Raw genomic sequence first — 20,541 nt, forward strand, 5'->3', positions numbered from 1 at the left:
TTACCAGTGAAGTCTGACTTAGATGGAAAAGAAGGAAATACTATATGAGAATGGAATTGGATCAGATAATAGGTTTTAGAGTTGGAGGATAATGGAAGTCTTGAACATCACAGGGCACTAGACCAGGTAATACATAAGACAAGGTACAAGTGGCATGCCACCCTAACTTGCATTCTCAAGAACATGACTCTTAGACTTTTAAAAAGCCGGATTCATTTTGTGTGCTTAGGCATATGTCCAAAATTCAGGATAGTACCAATGGTAGGTATCAGAAAGAAACCAATCATCTTGAAGAATTAAGAACCTGAGACTGCATGTACCTAGGTGGAGATCTTACCTTTCAGTTGTTGGGGATAAAACTGACTTATTTAGAAAAAGAAAAATCCTGAGTCAAAAGCAAAAGCCATCTGTGTGTAGGAAATATGAAACGAAAATGAAAACTTAAAACGTGTTCATGTATTTATTCCACAACTTTTAATAACTGTTTTATGTACCAGGCACTGTTTTAGAAGCATGGACTAAGTCAGCAGACAAAACAGATTCCTCTTCCACTGACTGTGTATGAACGACTCTGCCAGTAACTCTCTACTGAGCTTTCTGTAGCACATGTTTATCATGTTTTCTCTCTCAGGCTGGTACATCACACGTATTGGACGTGGTTACTGATGATTGCCTTGTTTTGTTCCAATTTGTAAGAGAGTTTCATTACAGGAAAGTCATCATCCTACCTTAAAAAGTCCAGACGACGTTCTGCAGTCGGTGCTCGGGGCTCTCCTGAAACAAACCATCTGATTCGTTTCATCGCTCGGCAGCAAAATATAAAGAATGCTAGGAAATCTCCTTTGGCACAAGATTCTCCTTCCCAGGTATGATTTTCTTCTGAGTTCTGTTGTGAATTCTGTTATGAAGCTTTTGTGCTGTCTTTACACCTTCTAGTGCATCTGCTCTGTTTCAAACCTGGAGAGAGATTTTCTCTGTGTTTTAGAGAACATGCAGTTAGCGGCTGGCCGCGGTGGCTCACGCCTATAATCCCGGTACTCTTGGGAGGCGGAGGGAGGCAGATAACTTGAGGTCAGGAGTTCGAGACCAGCCTGGCCAACATGGTGAAACCCCATCTCTACTAAAAATATGAAAATTAGCCGGGTGTGGTGGCAGGTGCCTGTAATTCCAGCTACTCGGGAGGCTGAGGCACGAGAATTGCTTGAACCTGGGAGGCAGAGGTTGCACTGAGCCAAGATTATGCCACTGTATTTCAGTCTGGGCGACAGAGTGAGACTGTCTCAAAAAAAAAAAAACAAAACAATGCATAAATGATGCTGTTGACCATGGGTAATTTTTCTTTGTTTTGTCTTAGAGACGATCTCAGTCGCCCAGGCTAGAGTGCAGTGGTACAATCATAGCTCCCTGTAGCAATGAGCTCCTGGGCTTAAGGAATCCTCCCACTTTAGCTTTCCAAGTAGCTGGAACTATAGGCATGTGCCACAGCAATGGACTAATTTAAAAAATTTTTTTTTGTAGAGATGGGGCCTCACTGTGTTGCCCAGGCTTGTTTTGAACTCCTGACCTTAAGCATTCGCTATCAAAGTGCTGGGGTTACAGGTGTGTGCCACAGTGCCTAACCCAAACAAGGGTATTTTAAGAGTTGTGAGACCCTGGATAGAAATAGCTTTCTAGAGGAGCTTTCTATTTTATTTCACAATTTTTTTTTCTAGTTAAGATCTAGTTTTCTATGAGGTGAGGCACTATTAGCTTTTTAAGAGCTTATCTCTAAGTTTCTAATTTTTTCATGACTACTGTGTGTTGATGTATAGGGGCAAGGGTCTCCAGGGACAAAATGTATTTAGGACAGCCTTGTGGAGAGGAGCAGCTTATTTACCTGCTGATGGGGGTGTATTTAACTATTTTTTCAAATTTTTATTTAAATAATACCTGCCCCTAAAAAGTCAGATACAGTCTTGTGTTACATAGTGACATGTTGCTCAATGAAGGACTAAATATACAATGGTGGTCTCATAAGATAATAATGGAGCTGAAAAATTTCTAAGGCCTGGTGATGTGGCTCACGTAACATCGTAAAACAATGCATTGCTCACGTGTTTGTGGTGATGCTGGTGCAAAGAGTTCTACACTGCTGCCAGTTATCTACAAAAGGTTATCTACAATACATAATACTTGATAGTGATAATGAATGACTGTTCCTGGTTTATGTATTTACCATAGACTTTGTATCATTAATTTAAAGTGTATTCCTTCTCTGATTTAAAAAAAAAAAAAAGGACCTTAATGTAGTACGTGTGTCGTGCTGGCAGCAGCCTCACATGTTCTCCCTAATCCATTGGCTATCCCACAGAGCAGTCAAGGAGAGGTACTAATTTAAAGTAGAAACCGAATCATTCACCCAGCTGCTCAAAGTCTTCCCATGGCCTCCTGCGATCCCTTGAATTAAACCCATACCCCTTCCTGATGCCTTTGTATGCCCACTCTGGTCTCTCCCCATCTCCTTCCACTCAAAGGGCATGCTGGCCTTTCTGCCCCATTCTGTTTCCACTTGGGGCCTTGGCCCTTGTTCTTGGAGAGTACCTCCCTCCTGTGACAACTTCCCTTAGACCACTTTCTCATTGTTTTGCCTTCAACTCAGATTTTACTAAAGATAGAGGTCTGTCCTGATTCTAGCTAAACCAGCACTTTTAGGGACTCAGCCACATTACTGATTTTTCTTCTCAATAGCACCTCTTGTACCTGTAACTACATTTATATGTTTTCAGAATTTCACTCTAGACAGTAATTTCCCTGGCCGGATATGGTGGCTCACACTGTAATCCCAGCACTTTGAGAAGCAAAGGAGGGAGGATCATTTGAAGCCAGGAGTTTGAGACCAGCCTGGGCAATATGACAAAACTCTGTCTCTACAAAAAAAAATTTTTAATTAGCTGGATGTGGTGGCACATGCCTGTGGTCCAAGCTATTTGAGAGGCTGAAGTTGGAGGATCGTTTGAGCCCAAGACACCAAGGCTGCATTGAGCTGTGATTGTGCCACTGCACTCCAGCCTGGCTGATGGAGCAAGACCCTGTCTCAAAAAAAAATGAAGTAATTTTCCCTAGATCCCAACCCCCTCAAACAGTTTGTGGTACATGGAAGGAAGGTTGTTGACTAACCGACACAATTCCTAAGACAAAAACCTCAAAAAAGCAGTGCATTTTAAATGTTTCATTTGCTTTATGTGTAAACATTGTTCTCCTTCTCCAGTAGAAAATAGAGAAAAAACTATTTTGACTAGAGACACTTACCATTTTTTTTAAAGTAGCATTTCAAAGGTGCTGCATGTTCCTAGGATATTAAACCTGCCCCTACCATGTTCAAATATGAGTACAGAAAAAGCATGTTCAAAGTAAACTGTATGAATTTGAGATCATCTTTTCCCTATTCTATTAGATGAGTTGAGCACAAGCCTTTTATGAATATTATTGCTGTTTATGTCATGAACGTTTATGTCATCAAGCATATTTCAATGTAAAATGTTTTCTTATTATATAATAGAGAATTTGCTTTATACTTAACCAGGAAGAGAATCAAATGTGTGAACAGATCACCATCAAACCTGGCTTCACAATATGAACTGCTTTTTCTCTCTATGATATATATATTTTTTCTGAGACCAAGTTTTATTCTGTTGCCCAGCCTGAAGTACAGTGGCGTGATCTCGACTCATTGCAACCTCTACCTCCCAGGTTCAAGTGATTCTTCCACCTCAGCCTCCCACATAGCTGGGATTACAGGCACGCACCACCATGCCTGGTTAATTTTTGTATTTTTAGTAGAGACGGGGTTTCACCATGTTAGCCAGACTGGTCTCGAACTCCTGACCTCAAGTGATCCTCCCACCTTGGCCTCCCAAAATGCTGGGATTACATGCATGAGCCACCGTGCCCGGCCTACTGTGTATGATATCTTAAAGGGAGGTAATTTTTACTTCACTTTTTGCCCATTAGTATAATTTTTAAAAATTGCCACAAACTTTGTGTCAGTGGAAATGTTAGTAGTGCAAGTAATAAAAAAAAAATTTAGAGAACTTCATTTGTAATTTATTTTTTATGTAAACGGAACTCTCAATTTTTATATTACTTGCCTTTATCTGGCACTTCTATCCCTACTAGTATAGATTTCATTTTATCAGTCTCTGGCTGGAACCCTGCTAACGGGGTTTCCATAGAGCTTCTGTGCTTATACCGTCTAACTTTGTATTTTAAGAGAATGGCTGGCTTTCAACCCTACAAAGTAAATATCCTCCAGTTCCCATACAATCAGGAAAATTAACTGGGAAGAGCCAAAAAAGAGAGCAAGGCAAATGTGGTATCTGAGTATGTATGGAACTTCTGTATCTCGTTCTGGCCCCTGGGCTGGAGGGCATGTGTAGAGCGGTGCTGAGTAGAAAGAGCTTGGACTGAAGTAGGTATGCTGAGACTTACCTGTGACACAGGCACCATGCAGATGGCTTCCTTTGGATACATCCAGCACAACACTTGGTAAAAATTACAAACAGGTTCCTCCTGTCCCTTTTTGTTGCACCATCCCAGAGCGCAATGTTTTCTTGGCACCCTCCATCTGCTCTTAGGCTGGCCTCTCAACATTTTTGTGCTAAACTTCTTTATTCAAACTGAAAATGTGTAATTCCAGGGTAAAGAAGCTCTGCCACACTAACTCCTTACCTCTGATCTTCAAAAAGCGTATGTGTACTGTATTTAATTTTGGATTCAAAGGCTGTAGGCCTAGAATATAGAAAGTATGAATTGATTATAATACTTCTTATATATTTTGTACTTTCACAGGGCAGCCCTGCACTGTATCGAAATGTTAACTCTTTAAGAGAGCGAATATCGGCCTTCCAGTCAGCTTTTCACTCCATAAAGGAAAACGAGAAAATGACCGACTGTCCAGAATTCTCAGAGGCAGGAAGAGAGTCCGAGATGACAGACTTGAGTGAGTAGAGATAATTCGTTCAGTTTTGACTTCAGTATTTATAAAGACAAGCTTCTGAGATATGAAATTATTTAGTGTGAAACCATTCTTTTCAGAACACAGTTATATTTATGAAATGAGACTAACATTAAAAATTTGGGGCATTTCACACAAAAATACGGATTTCTGGTTTCTCTTGGAAAAAAAAATCTGGCATCAGGCATTCCTAATCCTACATTTCCACATGGTTGCAATTAAATTTTAAGTTTGAAAATGTCAGAGATAATTAGCTCATTTCACCTTTACTATAGAGCTTTTGGCAATTTTGAGTTTACAAATCTTGATTTTTACAGGATTATTATTAAGCTTGGCAAGCATTTAATACATGAAATAAATTCATATAAATTTTATATGAGTACCAAACACCCAACCTTGATGTTAAAAACAAATATATCCAGCCAGGCGCAGTGGCTCATGTCTGTAATTCCAGCACTTTGGGAGGCTGAGGAGGGAGGATCACTTGGGGTCAGGAATTCGAGACCAGCCTGGCCAACATGGTGAAACCCTGTCTCGACTAAAAATACAAAAATTAAGCAGGCGTGGTGGCACATGCCTGTAATCCCGGCTACTGGGGAGGCTGAGGCAGGAGAATTGCTTGAACCCGGGAGGTAGAGGTTGCGGTGATCCCAGATCGTGCCATTGCACTCTAGCCTGGGCAAAGAAGTGAGACTCACTTTCAAAAAAAACAAAAAACAACAACAAAAAAACCACACACACAAGTATATCCAATCTGATAATCTGCTATGTTCTTTAACTCTTAGATTGTAATTTATTTGGTTGTTTTTTCAGGTTTTTTTTTTTTTTCTCTCCAATCACCAAGCATTTCAGACACCAGAATGTGACAAAATCTTGGTCTTACTGTAATCATTATAACCATTCTCTGGTACTTTACACGCTAAGGTTCCAAATGAGTTTGTTTTGAATTCTTGAACCATCTCTAAGTGCAATTTCAACACCACCCATGAGGATTGCTCTGTTAGCCCAAGACAAGTCCCCCTCATCTGTCTCTAGAGTGCGTGACCCGTTCAGATGTACCGATTTATATTTGTAGTTTGTGACTCACTTATTGTTTCAGTTTTTTCCTGGGTCTTAAAAATTTATTTACATCATTATAATTCTGCAGACAATTCCTTTTTTTTAAGCTAGAAAAAACTGAGGCACATTGTGATTGTCTGTTTCATAAAGTCATACAGAGTATTGGAACATAACCACATCTTTTAAAATAACAGGTGTCGTCATACATTTAAAAAGCGTAAGGTACCATATTAGACATGCGAAAGTATTTTAGTATATCTTATCTTTTCAATAGGCATGTTTTCTTTCCTTTCAGTTAGATTTATTGTTTTGGAATAAAAAAGTGTGCTAGATTTTTCTTTTCATTGATAATTTAGACTCAAGCACTAGATTTTACTAAAATTATTATGATGCACAATAGCCGGGCATGGTGGCTCATGCCTGTAATCCCAGCACTTTGGGAGGCTGAAGTGGGTGGATCACCTGAGGTCAGGAGTTCAGACCAGCCTGACCAACGTGGTGAAACCCCGTCTGTACTAAATATACAAAGATTAGCCGGGCGTGGTGGCGTGAGCCTGTAATCCCAGCTACTCAGGAGACAGAGGCAGGAGAGTCACTTGAACCCAGGAGGTGGAGGTTGCAGTGAGCTGATCCAGCCTGGGTGACAAGAGTGAAACTCCGTCTCAAAAAAAAAAAAAAAAAAAGAAAGAAATATATATATTATATATATGAAAACATTTATGCCTGTGTTGTTTTGTTTTTGTTTTGTGTTTATAGCCAGAAAGGAAGGCCTCAACGTGTGCCAGCAGTCTGGGTTCCCTGCAGTGTTGTCCTCCAAACGTCGGAGAATATCCTATCAGAGAGACTCTGATGAAAATCTAACAGATGCTAAAGGAAAAGTAACTGGTCTCCAGATACTCAGTATTGATACAGACAGAGCATGTGCAGTTGAAACTTCTGCAGATCTTTCTGAGGTAATTCACTTACTTTACGCATAGGAAAATGAAGTTTTGGTTTTCTCCATAGGCAGTTTTAACGCTGTCAGTGCCATTCTTCAATTTTAGTACCTTGTTCTGCCCTGTGGTAGCTGGGTGTGTGTGTGTGTGTGTGTCCTACTTGGATAGCGATCTCACTTTTGACTACTAACCTTACAAAGAGAATAAGCCCTGGGGTAGCTGGGGGTGTGTGTGTGTGTGTGTGTGTGTGTGTGTGTGTGTGTGTGTGTGTGTCCTACTTGGATAGCGATCTCACTTTTGACTACTAACCTTACAAAGAGAATAAGCCCTGGGGTCTTCTGTGTGTGAGGTATTCTAGAGGGTGATACTCTAAGAAGGGAGGAAGTTACAGTCCTGCCCTCAGGCAGTATTTTTTCTACTGGGGAGCAGGGTATAAGCAGATGCCTTCTATGTGGGGTATACTCCACAGGCCTGGGAGTCTTGCACTTATGCCTGCCCCTGACTGCTTTCCTTCTGATGGAAATCAGGGTGCCATTCAGCAATTTCTCCTTTGCTCTGCTCACTTCTTTCAAGTAGCTGTAGGGATTTTTGTGGCTTACAACTACCTAAACCCTGTCAAGACGATCAAAAGGTGATATTAGGAGAAAAGTAATACTACTGAAGATCAGCTGACCTGTGTGCACATGTGAACAGGGAGCTGGTCTTTCCTGACGGGCTTTTCTTGCTTCATGCTCCTAGTTGTGGTTTGACACACTAGCTCCTCATGTCCTTTGTGAGAGGAGACACCTAACACCATTACAGTTGGAACTCTTTCTGCACCTTCTCTATCACTTAGATCCAGTGCTCGTCCTATTCGTTTTACATGGACTGGCAGAACAAAGATTTGATAGTTATTAGAGATGCTTCAGGCTCCAGTGGGTTTCCTTTGTATTTCAGTCACCTGTAATCTCGGCTCCCTCCACCCTGTTCAGGTTGTTATGAAATCCCCACCGAACAGAAGCAAGAGTAATTGTTTGTTATCAGAACTTTGATTAATTGTTTGAACATACATCATGATTCAGATATTATTTCTGAATTAATGTGGCTGTGTTTTCTATCCTAGCCTTTAATGTTTTTCATATCCCAGTTATTGATTTCATTTGGCATTTGATAATTATATAAACTTTATTTTGAGAATTTTCTCTAAACAATTGCAGATGATACAACTCTCTAGGCTATAACAACAAAAATATGTCCTTTAAACTTTTCCTGGGGAATTAAAAGTTGATTTGTCAGATGTTTAGGATGCAGTTAGTATGGATACTTCATTGTTAGATCCTGTACACTTTGAGTTTATGAGATAATGAAGGTGACTGATTGAACATCACATTTCCAGGTAATCCATAATGTTTACTCAAATCTTTAAAAAGACATTAGTAGTACTGTAATTAATAAAATGTAATACTCTTTCCATTTTTCCCCAAGAAATCGTCTAAATGTGGTTCAATACAGTCTGGAGTTTTAGTTGAAGAGTCTCTTCCCCTTTCAGAGCTCACAGAGACTTCAAATGGTAAGTAATCTTTTCTTAGTACATGGCCAGTTTCCCGATTCATAGACATTTATGATTAGTGTACCTGTTTGCTAAAATTTGGGGGAAATGAAATTGCTTCCTACTTTTTAGGAGCTCATGGCCTAGTAGAGATGCTTCCGAATTCTTTTTATATGAGAGATATTCTCTTTTTTAAGCTACCTTCAATAAGAATTAGTGAAGTATTTCCAAACTCATGGAATTTAGTATAAAGAGGTAGCACCTATGAACATATTAACAAGTATTCTTTGTTAGAGAAACCCTACTTGTAATAATTTTATTTGTTTTTAAGCATGTAAAAAGAGTTTTACCAGAATGTAAAAATCATTCTTTCTCAAAATCAGTATGCTTGTACTGAGTGAAGTGAACATTACTAGCAAGGGTTTAGCTTGACTTTTTTTTTTTTTTGAGATGGAGTCTCGCTCTGCCGCCCAGGCTGGAGTACAGTGGCCGGATCTCAGCTCACTGCAAGCTCTGCCTCCTGGGTTCACGCCATTCTCCTGCCTCAGCCTCCCGAGTAGCTGGGACTACAGGCGCCCGCCACCTCGCCCAGCTAGTTTTTTTGTATTTTTTAGTAGAGACGGGTTTCACCGTGTTAGCCAGGATGGTCTCGATCTCCTGACCTCATGATCCGCCTGTCTCAGCCTCCCAAAGTGCTGGGATTACAGGCTTGAGCCACCGCACCCGGCCGCTTGATTTTTTTTTCTACTTAGATCTTTAAAGTAAAACTCTTATGGGCATATAATTGGATCTTGTGTTTTTTTAATCCATTCTGATAATTTATTGTAATTGGAATATTTCATCTATTAACTTCAGGTAATTACTTAACGTGGTTTTATTCACATCTGTCATTTTATCATATGTTTTCTATTCCTAATTATTGCTCTGTAATCTTTCATAGTCTGTTTAATTGATATTATACAGTATCACATAAAATACAGAAACTACAAACTCTGCAGATCAATTTCCTCTCCTTTCCAGCCATGGCTTTTATGATCCTTTACAGATATACATTTATTTCATTATAAGCCCCACAAGATGTTGTTTTTGGATTAAACAGTTATATGTGCTTTTTTTTTCTTTTTTTTTAAGGCAGTTTCTTACTCTGTTGCCCAGGCTGGAGGGCAGTGGTGCAGTCGCGGCTCATTGCAACCTCCCCCTTCCAGGTTCAAGCCATTCTTGTGTTTTAGCCTCCTGAGTAGCTGGGATTACAGGTGTACACCACCGTGCCCAGCTAATTTTTATGTTTTTAGTAGAGATGGGGTTTTGCCATATTGGCCAGGCTGGGCTTCAACTCCTTGCCTTCAGCAATCCACCTGTCTTGGCCTCCTAAAGTCCTGGGATTACAGGCGTGAGCCACTGTGCCCAGCCAAAACAGTTGTATGTGCTTTAAATAGGTTAAGAGGGGAAAAATAGTCTTTTATATTTACCCAGATACACCATTTCTTATGTTCTTCATTTTTTCCTAAAGATCTGAGTTTCTCTGTCTTATTTTCCTTCAACCTGAAAAAGAACTTCTTTAGCAATTTTGTAGTGAGCATCTACTCTGACTTTGAATTTTAATCATAAGATAAATAGGTGGATGTGCGCCTGCATGGTCCCCCTGCATAGGGCAAGGTTGTGAGTTTGTTACCACAATAGAATAAGGTGTTCTTGCCTTCAACAGTTTCTTTTTTCCTTCTTCTTATTTTTGAGATGGACTCTCGCTCTGTTGCCCAGGCTGGAGTGCAATGGCGCAATCTCGTCTCACTGCAACCTCTGCCTCCTGGGTTCAAGCAATTCTCTGCTTCAGCCTCCTGAGTAGCTAGAATTACAGGCACCTGCCACCATGCCCAGCTAATTTTTTTGTGTTTTCAGTTGAAACGGGGTTTCACCATCTTGGCCAGGCTGGTCTTGAACTGCTGACCTCATGATCCACGTCTTGGCCTCCCAAAGTGCTGGGATTACAGGCATGAGCCACTGTGCCCGGCCCAATGGTTTCTTAACAATTCTTTTTGCTTTGCTCTTATGGGACTTTGCGTAGGAGTGACAGATTCTCTGTGACAGTGATTATAGATTGTATGAAGTGTGGTGATTAACAGTTGTCATCGTACTAAACACCTCACTCTACAATGTGAAATGTTGAAATCACACAGGCCAAAATTTTATTTAGGCGTGCCATGAAGCCGTGCTCGGAAATACTGTAATTAGACAGGGAAGACTAGATCTACCATAGTAGATGGGGCCTTGATGAAAGGAGTCTGGTGTTGATTTCTGTATTTTAAACTCTGTTGTTTTTTGGTGGCACCCCAGACAGTGCACCTTCAGGAAGAATAAAAAGATGTTCTAAGATGGAATCAAATGTCCCTTGTTAAGGGGGAGCTTAGGGAGACCTGCATGGCACCTCCGATCTCCTTTACCCCGTCTGCTTCCTCTGTTTTACCTATGTAGCCAGAAATCCAACTCAGTGACTCTGCCTGCCTTCTCTGCACCTGCCCCAGAGCTGCTAATATTTGGTATGCTGATAGCCTCAATTTTTTTTTTTTTTAACCTCAAATGGCTCTGTGCTGTTTCTTTTTTTTTCTTTTTTTCTTTTTTTTTTTTTTTTTTTTGAGATGGAGTCTTGCTGTGTCACCCAGGCTGGAGTGCAGTGGCGCGGTCTCAACTCACTGTAACCTCCGCTTCCTGGGTTCAAGCCATTCTCCTACCTCAGCCTCCCGAGTAGCTGGGATTACAGGCACTCGCCACCATGCCCGGCTAATTTTTGTATTATTGTAGAAATGGGATTTCACCATGTTGGCCAGGCTGATCTTGAACTCCTGATCACAGGTGATCTGCCCGCCTTGGCCTCCCAAAGGGGTGGGATTACAGGTGTGAGCCACCGCTCCCAGCCCATCTGTGCTGTTTCTTAATCAATCCACACACTTTCACACCTTATTTTTCTCTTAAAATATCCAACACTCCTTCCTTTATTTCTTTTTAAAATTTAGATACATATAATTTATGTTTTCAACAGATAATTTTATAGTGTATGTGTCATGTAATTGTTTTGTTTTTCTTAAATGTATTACTATTATTTTTGAATGACAAGCCATAACTGTACATATTTATGGGGAACAATATGATATTTTGATATATTTATACAATGTGGCATGATTAAATCAGGCTAATTAACATGTCCCTCACTTCACTTACCTGTCTTTTTTTTTTTTTTATGGTGAGACATTTAAAAATTATTCTCTTAGTTATTTGGAAATATATAATACACTAATATTGACTATAGACATTGTTGTGTAATAGATCTCAAAACTGATTCCACTTGTCTATCTGAGACCTTGTATTCTTTGATCAACAACTCCCCATTTCCTTCCTCACCACTTCTACAGCCTCTGGTAACCACTATTCAACTCTTTACTTCTATAAATTCAACTTTGTTAGATTCCTCATATACATGAAATCATGTGGTTTTTGTCTTTTGTGCCTGGCTTGTTTCACTTAGCAAAATCTCTTCCAGATTCATCCATGTTGTTGCAAATGAGAGTCTCCTCGCTTTTAGGGTTAAATAGTATTCTGCTGTGTGTATATACAATGTTTTCTTTGTCCATTCACCCATTAATGGACGCTTTTCATTGACGAGAATGATGTTAGCGACAGGTTTGTCACGTATGACCTTTACTGTGTTGAAGAACATTCTGTTCCTAATCTGAGAATTTTTATTGTGATACTGTGTTCAATTTTGTCAAATGCTTTTTCTCTATCTATTGAGGTGATCATATGGTTTTTAATCTTTGTTTTCATTTTCCAAGAGTGTTTATTAAAATAGGCAGTAATCAGTACATTTACATCATATGAGCAGTTATTCAAAATCAGCCCTTCCAGGAGAGGGGCTACATCTCAGTTTTCCTGTCTATATAATAAAATGCCAAAAGTACTTCCCTAAAGTACAAAGGCATTTCCTTAGTAGTCTTGGTACCAGTAACAGAATATGATTACTAAACATCTCTAACGTGGTTTTCATTACCAAGAAACATGTTTCACATAAGAGCTTCATAATACCCAGAGACAGAATTTGTGCGTGCTTAAAATTTGAAGCCAGGCTATTTCTGATATATATTTTTTCATTTCTTCCAGTTTTTTATTTTTATAAATATGCATGCAGTTTCCTACCAGTTTAAAACACACACACAAAACACTGCTCAGAGCACCACGAATGCCTTACAGTAGCTTATTTGAGACTATAATCGTAATTCATGGAGGGGATTACTAATTTCTATTAAGATTTGCTCCTTTCCCCAAATCTCAGCAATTGTCAGATACAAAAAAGGTTTCTGGGCAGAGGGCCAAAGAATAATTATGAATAATTTCACAATGATCTGCTTAAGGAAACATAAATGGTTTCTTAATGGTGATCATATGACTTTTATTTTTCATCATCTTTATGTCATGTATCACATAGATTTGGATATGTTGAACCATCCTTGCATCCGAGGGATAAATCTAATTTGATCATGGTGAATGATTCTTTTAATGTGTTCCTGAATTAGGTTTGCTAATATTTTGTGGAGGATTTTTGCATCTTTGTTCACCAGGGATATTGGTGTATAATTTTCTTATATGTAGCAGGGTAGTGCTAACCTTATAAAATGACAAGGAAGTATTTGCAAGTATTTTCTCTACTTTTTTTTTTTTTAAGTGTTTGGGAAAACTTGTCAGTTCTTTAAATGTTTGATGGAAGTCAGCAATAAAGCCATCTGGTCCTGGGCTTTTCTTTTGGTGGGAGATTTTTATTACTAAATCAGTCGTCATCTTACTCATTATTGGTCTTTTGAGATTTTCTATTTGTTCATGATCCATTTCTTTTACCCAATTTGTTGGCATTTAATTATTCATAGTAGTTTCTTGTGATCGTTCGTATTTTGGAGTCAAGTTCTCTGGTTGCTTCCTGTGCTCTGAAGTCAAATGATATTGCTAGCTGTCCTCCACGGTCTAGTAAGATCACTGGCTGGACTCTGCCTTAGTCAGGTAGAGCTGCTCTCTGGGCTCTGTGATTGTCTGTGATTTGGCAGAGTTGCAGGTTGTCTTCCTTGGCTGGTCAGTACTATTGTTTAGAATCTGTAGTTGGGCAGAACCAGGTGATGGGCTCTGAGGCTGCTTGAGGTTGTTGCTTGGCCCCATAGGGTGGGCAGGGCCTGAGGCTGTACTCCACAGATGTGTGTGGATTTCGGCTTGCCTCCCAGCCCAGGGTAGGGTTAAGCAGAGCACTGAGGTTTGGTAGAGTCACTTCTCTGCAGCTGGGGTCGATCAGGGACAGATGCTCCTTCCACAGGTAATCACTGACACCACCTGGCTTGGGGAACACTTAGTGACGGCAGAAGGGCTTAGTTTGATCACCTTTCCACTGCTAGGATTGGGTAGGCCCAGATGTACCTTTCATGGGTAATTGCTGACCTACAGTTGCTCCCCTTAAGCTAAAGTCCAAACTCTGAAACTTTTTGAGTGCCAGCATGACACTCAAAGGAGATGGTTATTGGAGCATCTCTGGATTTTCAGGTTAGAGATGCTTGACTGGTAAGCAGAATGCAAATATTTAGGCCGGGTGTAGTAGCTCACACCTGTAATCCCAGCACTTTGGGAGGCTGAGGCAGGCAGATCACAAGGTCAGGAGTTCGAGACCAGCCTGACCAATATAGTGAAATCCTGTCTCTACTAAAAATACAAAAATTAGCCGGGCATGGTGGCGCCTGCCTGTAATACCAGCTACTCAGGAGGCTGAGGCAGGAGAATTGCTTGAATCTGGGAGGCGGAGGTTGCAGTGAGCTGAGATTGCGCCGCTGCACTGGAGCCTGTGTGACAGAGCGAGACTTCATCTCAAAAAAATAAATAAATAAAATAAAAAATGCAAATATTTAATTGCAAGCACCAGAACTTAGTTGGCTCACATCTTTACAGCTAGGGGCCAGATATTTCCTCTGTGGGCAATCGCTGACCTACAGTTGCCTCTGGACCTGGGGAAGACCTGATGGGAGCACCCAGGCTGTGTGGGGAAGCTGGACAGGGATTTGAACCACTAACCATGTTTCCTGCAGCTTAATACCGCTGGCTGGTTTCTCTGGTGTGGCATCTCTGTTAGCTGGAATGCAGGAAACCACCAAAATTTGCTCTCTGGTGGCTGTGATCCCCATCCCTCATTCTTTGTTTTTATCTGACCCCCAGTGGTCCAGCCTTGCCAGTACTCCCAGTGTTTCCTGGGGGGCGAGACAAGAATGCAGCGCCTGTGAAGGATCCCAGAACGGTTGGGAAGCCAAATGTCTGCCTCTCACTTACCCTTCCCACTGTAGAAACTGTGGGTCCAGGGGAATTCTCTGTGTGTGGCACTGTGCCAGTTGGGAGAAGGGCAGCACAGTCAAACAGAACAGTTTCTTACCACTTGTTTGTGGCTTTTCTCCATTCTGGGGTCCAAGGAGGTGTCTCAACCTCACTCCCAAATTCTGGTATATTCAGGATGTTATTTTTGCCTGCAGACAGTTGCTCATTAGATTTCTCTGGGAACAGGAATGAAGCCACAGAACTCTTATTCCACTATCTCCCCCATGTCACTCCAGTATTTTTGTTTTATATCGAAGTACATATATGTAAGGAATTAGATATAATTCAGATTTAACTGGGCCCCTGCATCTTTATTTGCCAAATCTGGCAGCTCTACTCATGAGTGATCTGAGAGAAAGTTCCCTGGTAGCCTTTTGCAGTTCCTTGCTTCCTGTACCATTGAGAAAATAAGAGATGTTGGGAGCAAGGTCTTGGGCCTCTCACCCCTGAGCCCTCCTGCATCTCTGTATGTGTGTATCTACCTTCGCTCCTCTTTCAAAAGGGTCTCGATGTTCTTACCTAGGGCCAGCCTCTTTTTTTTTTTTGAGATGGAGTCTCACTCTGTCGCTCAGGCTGGAGTGCGGCGGTGCGGCCTCAGCTCACTACAACCTCTGCCTCCTGGGTTCAAGTGATTCTCTTGCCTCAGCCCTCCTGAGTAGCTGGGACTACAGGCACAAGCCACCACGCCTGGCTAATTTTTGTATTTTTAGTAGAGACACTGTCTCACCATGTTGGCCAGTCCGGTCTCAAACTCCTAATCTCTGGTAATCTGCCCACCTTGGCCTCCCAAAGTGCTGGAATTACAGACATGAGCCACCATGCCTGGCCTCCACCCTCTTTTTTATGGACTGATTCCCATTGCTCCTTCTCTTTCCAAGGACTTTGTGTCTGAGTTGTCCCCTCTCTTTTCTGAATTGTTAACTTTTCTTATTCAGCTACAAGATGCTGTAAAATATCCCATCTTAAACTTCCCTTTGCCCCAGGATTCCCTTCTAGCCAGAACACCATTTCTTTACTCTCCTTTAGGCAAAACTTTTAAGAGAAGGCCGCACTCTGTCTCCTTGCCTCCCATTCTCTCTTGATCCAGCTCCAAATAGGCCTTGTTGACCAACCATCTCCTGGCTGCCATCCCAGTGGTAGTCAGTCTCAACACATTGGTCTCCTTGATGTCTTAGCAGCCCTATGGACAGATATAGACATCTATAACCAGGCCCTCCTGTGAGAAGCGTTTTCCTCACTGGGTTTCAGGATGTCATTCTCATTTTCCCGTGTATCACTGACCATTTCCTCTTTGTGTATTTTCTTTGCTCCTCTTCTTCCATCCTGACCTTCAAATATTTGAATGCCCCCCGACCTTTGCGTTCAGTGCTTGGACCTTTTTTCTCTATATACAGGTTGAGCATCCCTAAGCCAAAAATCCAAACTATAAAACTTTTTTTTTTTTTTTTTTTTTGAGACAGAGTCTCGCTCTGTCGCCCAGGCTGGAGTACAGTGGCGTAATCTCTGCTCACTGCAAGCTGCGCCGCCTCCCGGGTTCACACCATTCTCCTGCCTCAGCCTCCCGAGAAGCTGGGACTACAGGCGCCCGCCACCATGCCCAGCTAATTTTTTTTTTGTATTTTTAGTAGAGACGGGGTTTCACCGTGTTTGCCAGGATGGTCTCGATCTCCTGACCTCGTGATCCACCCGCCTTGGCCTCCCAAAGTGCTGGGATTACAGGCGTGAGCCACCGCGCCCGGCCAACTATGAAACTTTTTGAGTGCAGACATGACACGCAAAGGAGATGGTTAGTAGAGCATTTCTGGGTTTTCAGGTTAGAGATGCTTGACCGGTAAGTAGAATGCAAATATTTCAAAATCTGAAAAAAAAATTATAATCTGAAACACTTCTGATTCTAAGCATTTGGATAAAAGATACCCAATGTGCACTCTTTCTAGGTGACTTCAGACATTATCACATGCTGTTGACTTCAAATTAAAATAGCTGCCCGTGGTCTTTTCCCGGAACTCTTGAATTAAGTCCCCAGCTCCCTTTCATGACCTTCACTTGAATGCCTAATAAACATCTCAAACTGAACATAGTCCAATAGGTCTTGATTATTTTTTCCTTCACGAACCCGCTCATCTCTGTTTTCTTCATCTTAGTAAATGACACTCTCATTCACCTCATTGCTGTATCTCAAAATTGGACTTAACTTGATACCTCTCTTTTTCTTTTCCCTTTTTTTTTTTCTCTTAAGTCAGAGTCTTTGCTGTGTCACCCAGGCTGGAGTGCAGTGTGGTGTGATCTTGGCTCACTGCAGCCTCAACCTTCTGGGCTCAAGGAGTCCTCCCACCTCAGCCTTCCTAGTAGCTGGGACCACAGGTGCGCACCACCATGCCCAGCTAATTTTTTTTTTTTTGGTAGATATAGGATCCTACTATGTTGCCCAGGCTGGTCGCCAACTCCTGGGCTCAAGCGATCCTTCCATTCCACCTCAGTCTCCCAAAGTGCTGGGATTACAGGTGTGAGCCACTGCACCCAACTGATACCTCTCTTTTTCAAATGAAACTTGTTATCACATTGACAAATGCTGTTGGGTCTTCAAAATATGTCAAATGTCCACCCCCTTCTCACCTTTTGCATTCCTATCAGTGTGGTCCAGGCCATCACCATCTCCTGCCTGGATTGTTTTATATGTCCTCTGAAGTTGTCCTGCTTCCCCTCTTTCCCCAGTCCCCTGTTACAGTTTTTCACACAGTAGCCAGAACACTGGTTTTAAAATGTAAGTCAGTCACAGTATCTCACTGCCCTCCTCAAAATCTTTTATCAACTTCCTGTTATACTTAGAGAAGTAGCCAAAGAACATATTATTTCTACTAGGCCTTCCCTGGCCTGGTTCTGAACCATTGCTCTGAACTTATTTCTCAGCTCTCTTGTCCATGCCCCCTGTTCCAGCCACAGCAGCCTTGCTGGGCCTCTGCTATGCCAGGTACATCTTTACCTCAGGTCTTTGCACTTGGCTTTGTGTGCATAGTGTCCATTCCTAAATCTGTGTGTGGTTCACCTCGTTCTATTCAGGTGTCTGCTCAGGAGCTCTCTGTTTACCCAAAGCAGTAGCACTTCCTTCCAGCTTATCATACTGTATTCCTCTCTTGCTACATTATTTTCTTTAATAGCATATATTAACTACTTGTTGTGTGTGTGTATATATATATATATATTTAGCTTTTTATTTGAAATAACTAAATTTGTTATCTAGTTGTAAGAAATAATATAAAGAAATCCAGTATTCCCTTCACCTAGTCTCCCCCAGTAGTGACATGTTGCATAGCTACAATATATTAATATCACAACCAGGAAATGGACATTGCTACAATCCACCAACTTGTTTTCAGATTTCACCAGTTTTACATGCACACACTTTTGTGTATGTTTAGTCCATGTGGTTTTATCACGTGTGGATTCATGTGAGCACTGCAGCCAAGCCACAGCGTGCGGTTCTGTCCTGAGGATCCTCATGTTACTCTTCATAGCCACCACTCCTTCCCTCTCCCTCCTTCCTGCTGTGAGATATTATAATCCCTGCTTATTCCGTGCTGGTTGATGGAGTGTGCTCGTCTTTACTTCTTCAGCACCCAGAGGAGTGCCTGCCACATCGTGTATTTCTTAAATGGATCACTTAATCATAAGGCAACGTTCTCCTGTGGGAAGAATTTGGGAAGAAAAGCCATGCCTATTTGGGGCACATGCAGTGTGTTTGTAGTTTGGTGTGATGATCTTTCTCTTCTCGTTCCTGCCACCCTCGAATGTTGACATGCCTGTGACTCTAGCAATAAAATTGCTTATTAGTCAGTGCTTGGCTCAGATTAGTTTTTATGGTCCAAGTAGTAGGTGTCATGAGTAGAAGCACACTAATAGCTTATAGCTGATTCATGATACCTTCTTTCAAACTCTGACTCAGAGATTTCCTGGGGAGCCAAATCCCCATACCCACTTTACCCTTCATAGTCATATTTGAGGTAAAAACTGACCAATGCTGCTTCTTTACCTCCTTTTTTCTTTCCAAATGAAATCCCAGACGTTACTGCCTAATCAGGTTATATTAGGTTTGAATTTCTTCATAGCACGTTATTATCTTTGCAAATACACAATATATTTTTGGTCTAGAACAAACAGATTTAAGAGATCTTCCACCTCTCAAGTTTACATGTTTATCTTGAAGCACTGAAGGTTGCTGACTGTGTAGTGGGCAAAGGATCAAGCGATGCCGTTTCGCCTGACATGTTCACAGCAGAAGTGAGCTCAGACGCAGTCCCTGATGTCAGGTCACCAGCTACTCCAGCGGGCAGGAGGGACCTTTCCACCCCTAAGACCTTTGTACTTCGTTCTGTACTGAAGAAACCCTCTGTTAAGATGTGTCTAGAGAGCTTACAGGTAAGAAGAGAGTTAAATTTCCTAAAGCAAATGAATAAAAATGCATTTTCGTTCAAAGTAATACCCTTGAAATGTCATATTTCATACTAGTTTAAAAGAAAATGTCTTACCTGTCTTATTGTGAATTTTTTTCCTTATCTTTTCTTATTGACAACACTGTGTAGTTTCTTTTTGTTCTTATTTTTTAAAAATTAAATATAGTGTATAGTATGCAGAATTTAATATAAGTAGACTGTAGTTTATAAAGGGTCATAATCTTACATAATCTTATTGCACTAACATTATTGATTTATATAATTATATAAGTGATATTGATTACTTAATCATAATTAATGTGTCAGTCTGTTAAACTGATTATTCCTCCCAAAATATTTGGTCTTAAAAGTACCTCTTATAGCCATCCTTTTTTCTCTAAGCCCACTCAATGTGAGGAAAGAGGAAGTTGATAGGAACTAGCTGGCATTTATTGAGTAGTTTCTATTGATAGTTCTGGCATATATATACAGCAGTAGTGCTCCCAGAAAGGTATAGGACCTGTTTGACATACACTTAGGCTTGTAGGTTGTTAAGTGAACCCAGATAAGTCTGCTGTTAAAATCCGTGACAGGCTGTCAGTCCATGAGAGGTTGAGAGCATAGCCTCAGGAGTCAAAATGCCAAGTTTCAGATCTTGACTTGGAAACGTAGTCACTGAGCAAATTATTTGACCTTTCTGTGCCTGGTTTCCTTATCTATAAAAATGTAAAGTTAGTAACTACTTTTCGAGTAATTTGAGCATTAAATGGGATACTATAAAATCACCACGAGTGTCTGGCACCTCAGAAATACAAATCTTTTTTTCAAACGATAAACATTTTAACATACAAGTATGCCTACAAGCCTATTCTGATCTGTTCTGAAGCCAAAAGGAACTAAATTACCTTCTATTTACGTGGATCATTGATGGTCAGTTGCTATTTATAAAGCTTTAATAATTTTGGTTAAAGAGCTGATTTGTGGCCAGGTACAATAGCTCACACCTGTAATCCCCTGACTTTGGAAGGCCAAGACTGAAGGATCGCTTGAGCCCAGGAGTTTGAGACCAGTCTGGGCCAAAAAAAAAAGCTGGTTTGGATCTGTAATACACACAGCGCTGTTTGTTCATATCTTCTCCTCAAAAAGACAACATCTGAATGATCCGTGGAACTCTTATTTTATAACAATATGACACAGCAAGTATTAAGTTTT

The 20,541-nt window shown here is 41.0% G+C and overlaps 1 protein-coding gene across 8 annotated transcripts in view; it reads left to right on the forward strand.

Moving 5' to 3' along the window:
- The window catches only part of CDCA2 (cell division cycle associated 2), a 50,196-nt gene that overhangs the window by 2,363 nt on the left and 27,292 nt on the right, over window positions 1–20,541 (forward strand). For 4 of the 8 annotated variants that reach the window (XM_015454597.3, XM_005562870.4, XM_005562872.4 and 1 more), the window contains 5 exons: window positions 697–866; window positions 4,828–4,978; window positions 6,809–7,005; window positions 8,452–8,536; window positions 19,104–19,315. In XM_015454597.3, coding sequence (XP_015310083.3) covers window positions 697–866; window positions 4,828–4,978; window positions 6,809–7,005; window positions 8,452–8,536; window positions 19,104–19,315 — 815 coding nt within the window. The remainder of the gene's footprint in view (window positions 1–696; window positions 867–4,827; window positions 4,979–6,808; window positions 7,006–8,451; window positions 8,537–19,103; window positions 19,316–20,541) is intronic. The other 4 variants (XM_074000509.1, XM_074000508.1, XM_074000510.1 and 1 more) reach the window with 1 other exon arrangement.

This window comes from Macaca fascicularis, chromosome 8 (genome assembly GCF_037993035.2).
Source record: "Macaca fascicularis isolate 582-1 chromosome 8, T2T-MFA8v1.1".
NCBI classification, from domain to species: domain Eukaryota; kingdom Metazoa; phylum Chordata; class Mammalia; order Primates; family Cercopithecidae; genus Macaca; species Macaca fascicularis.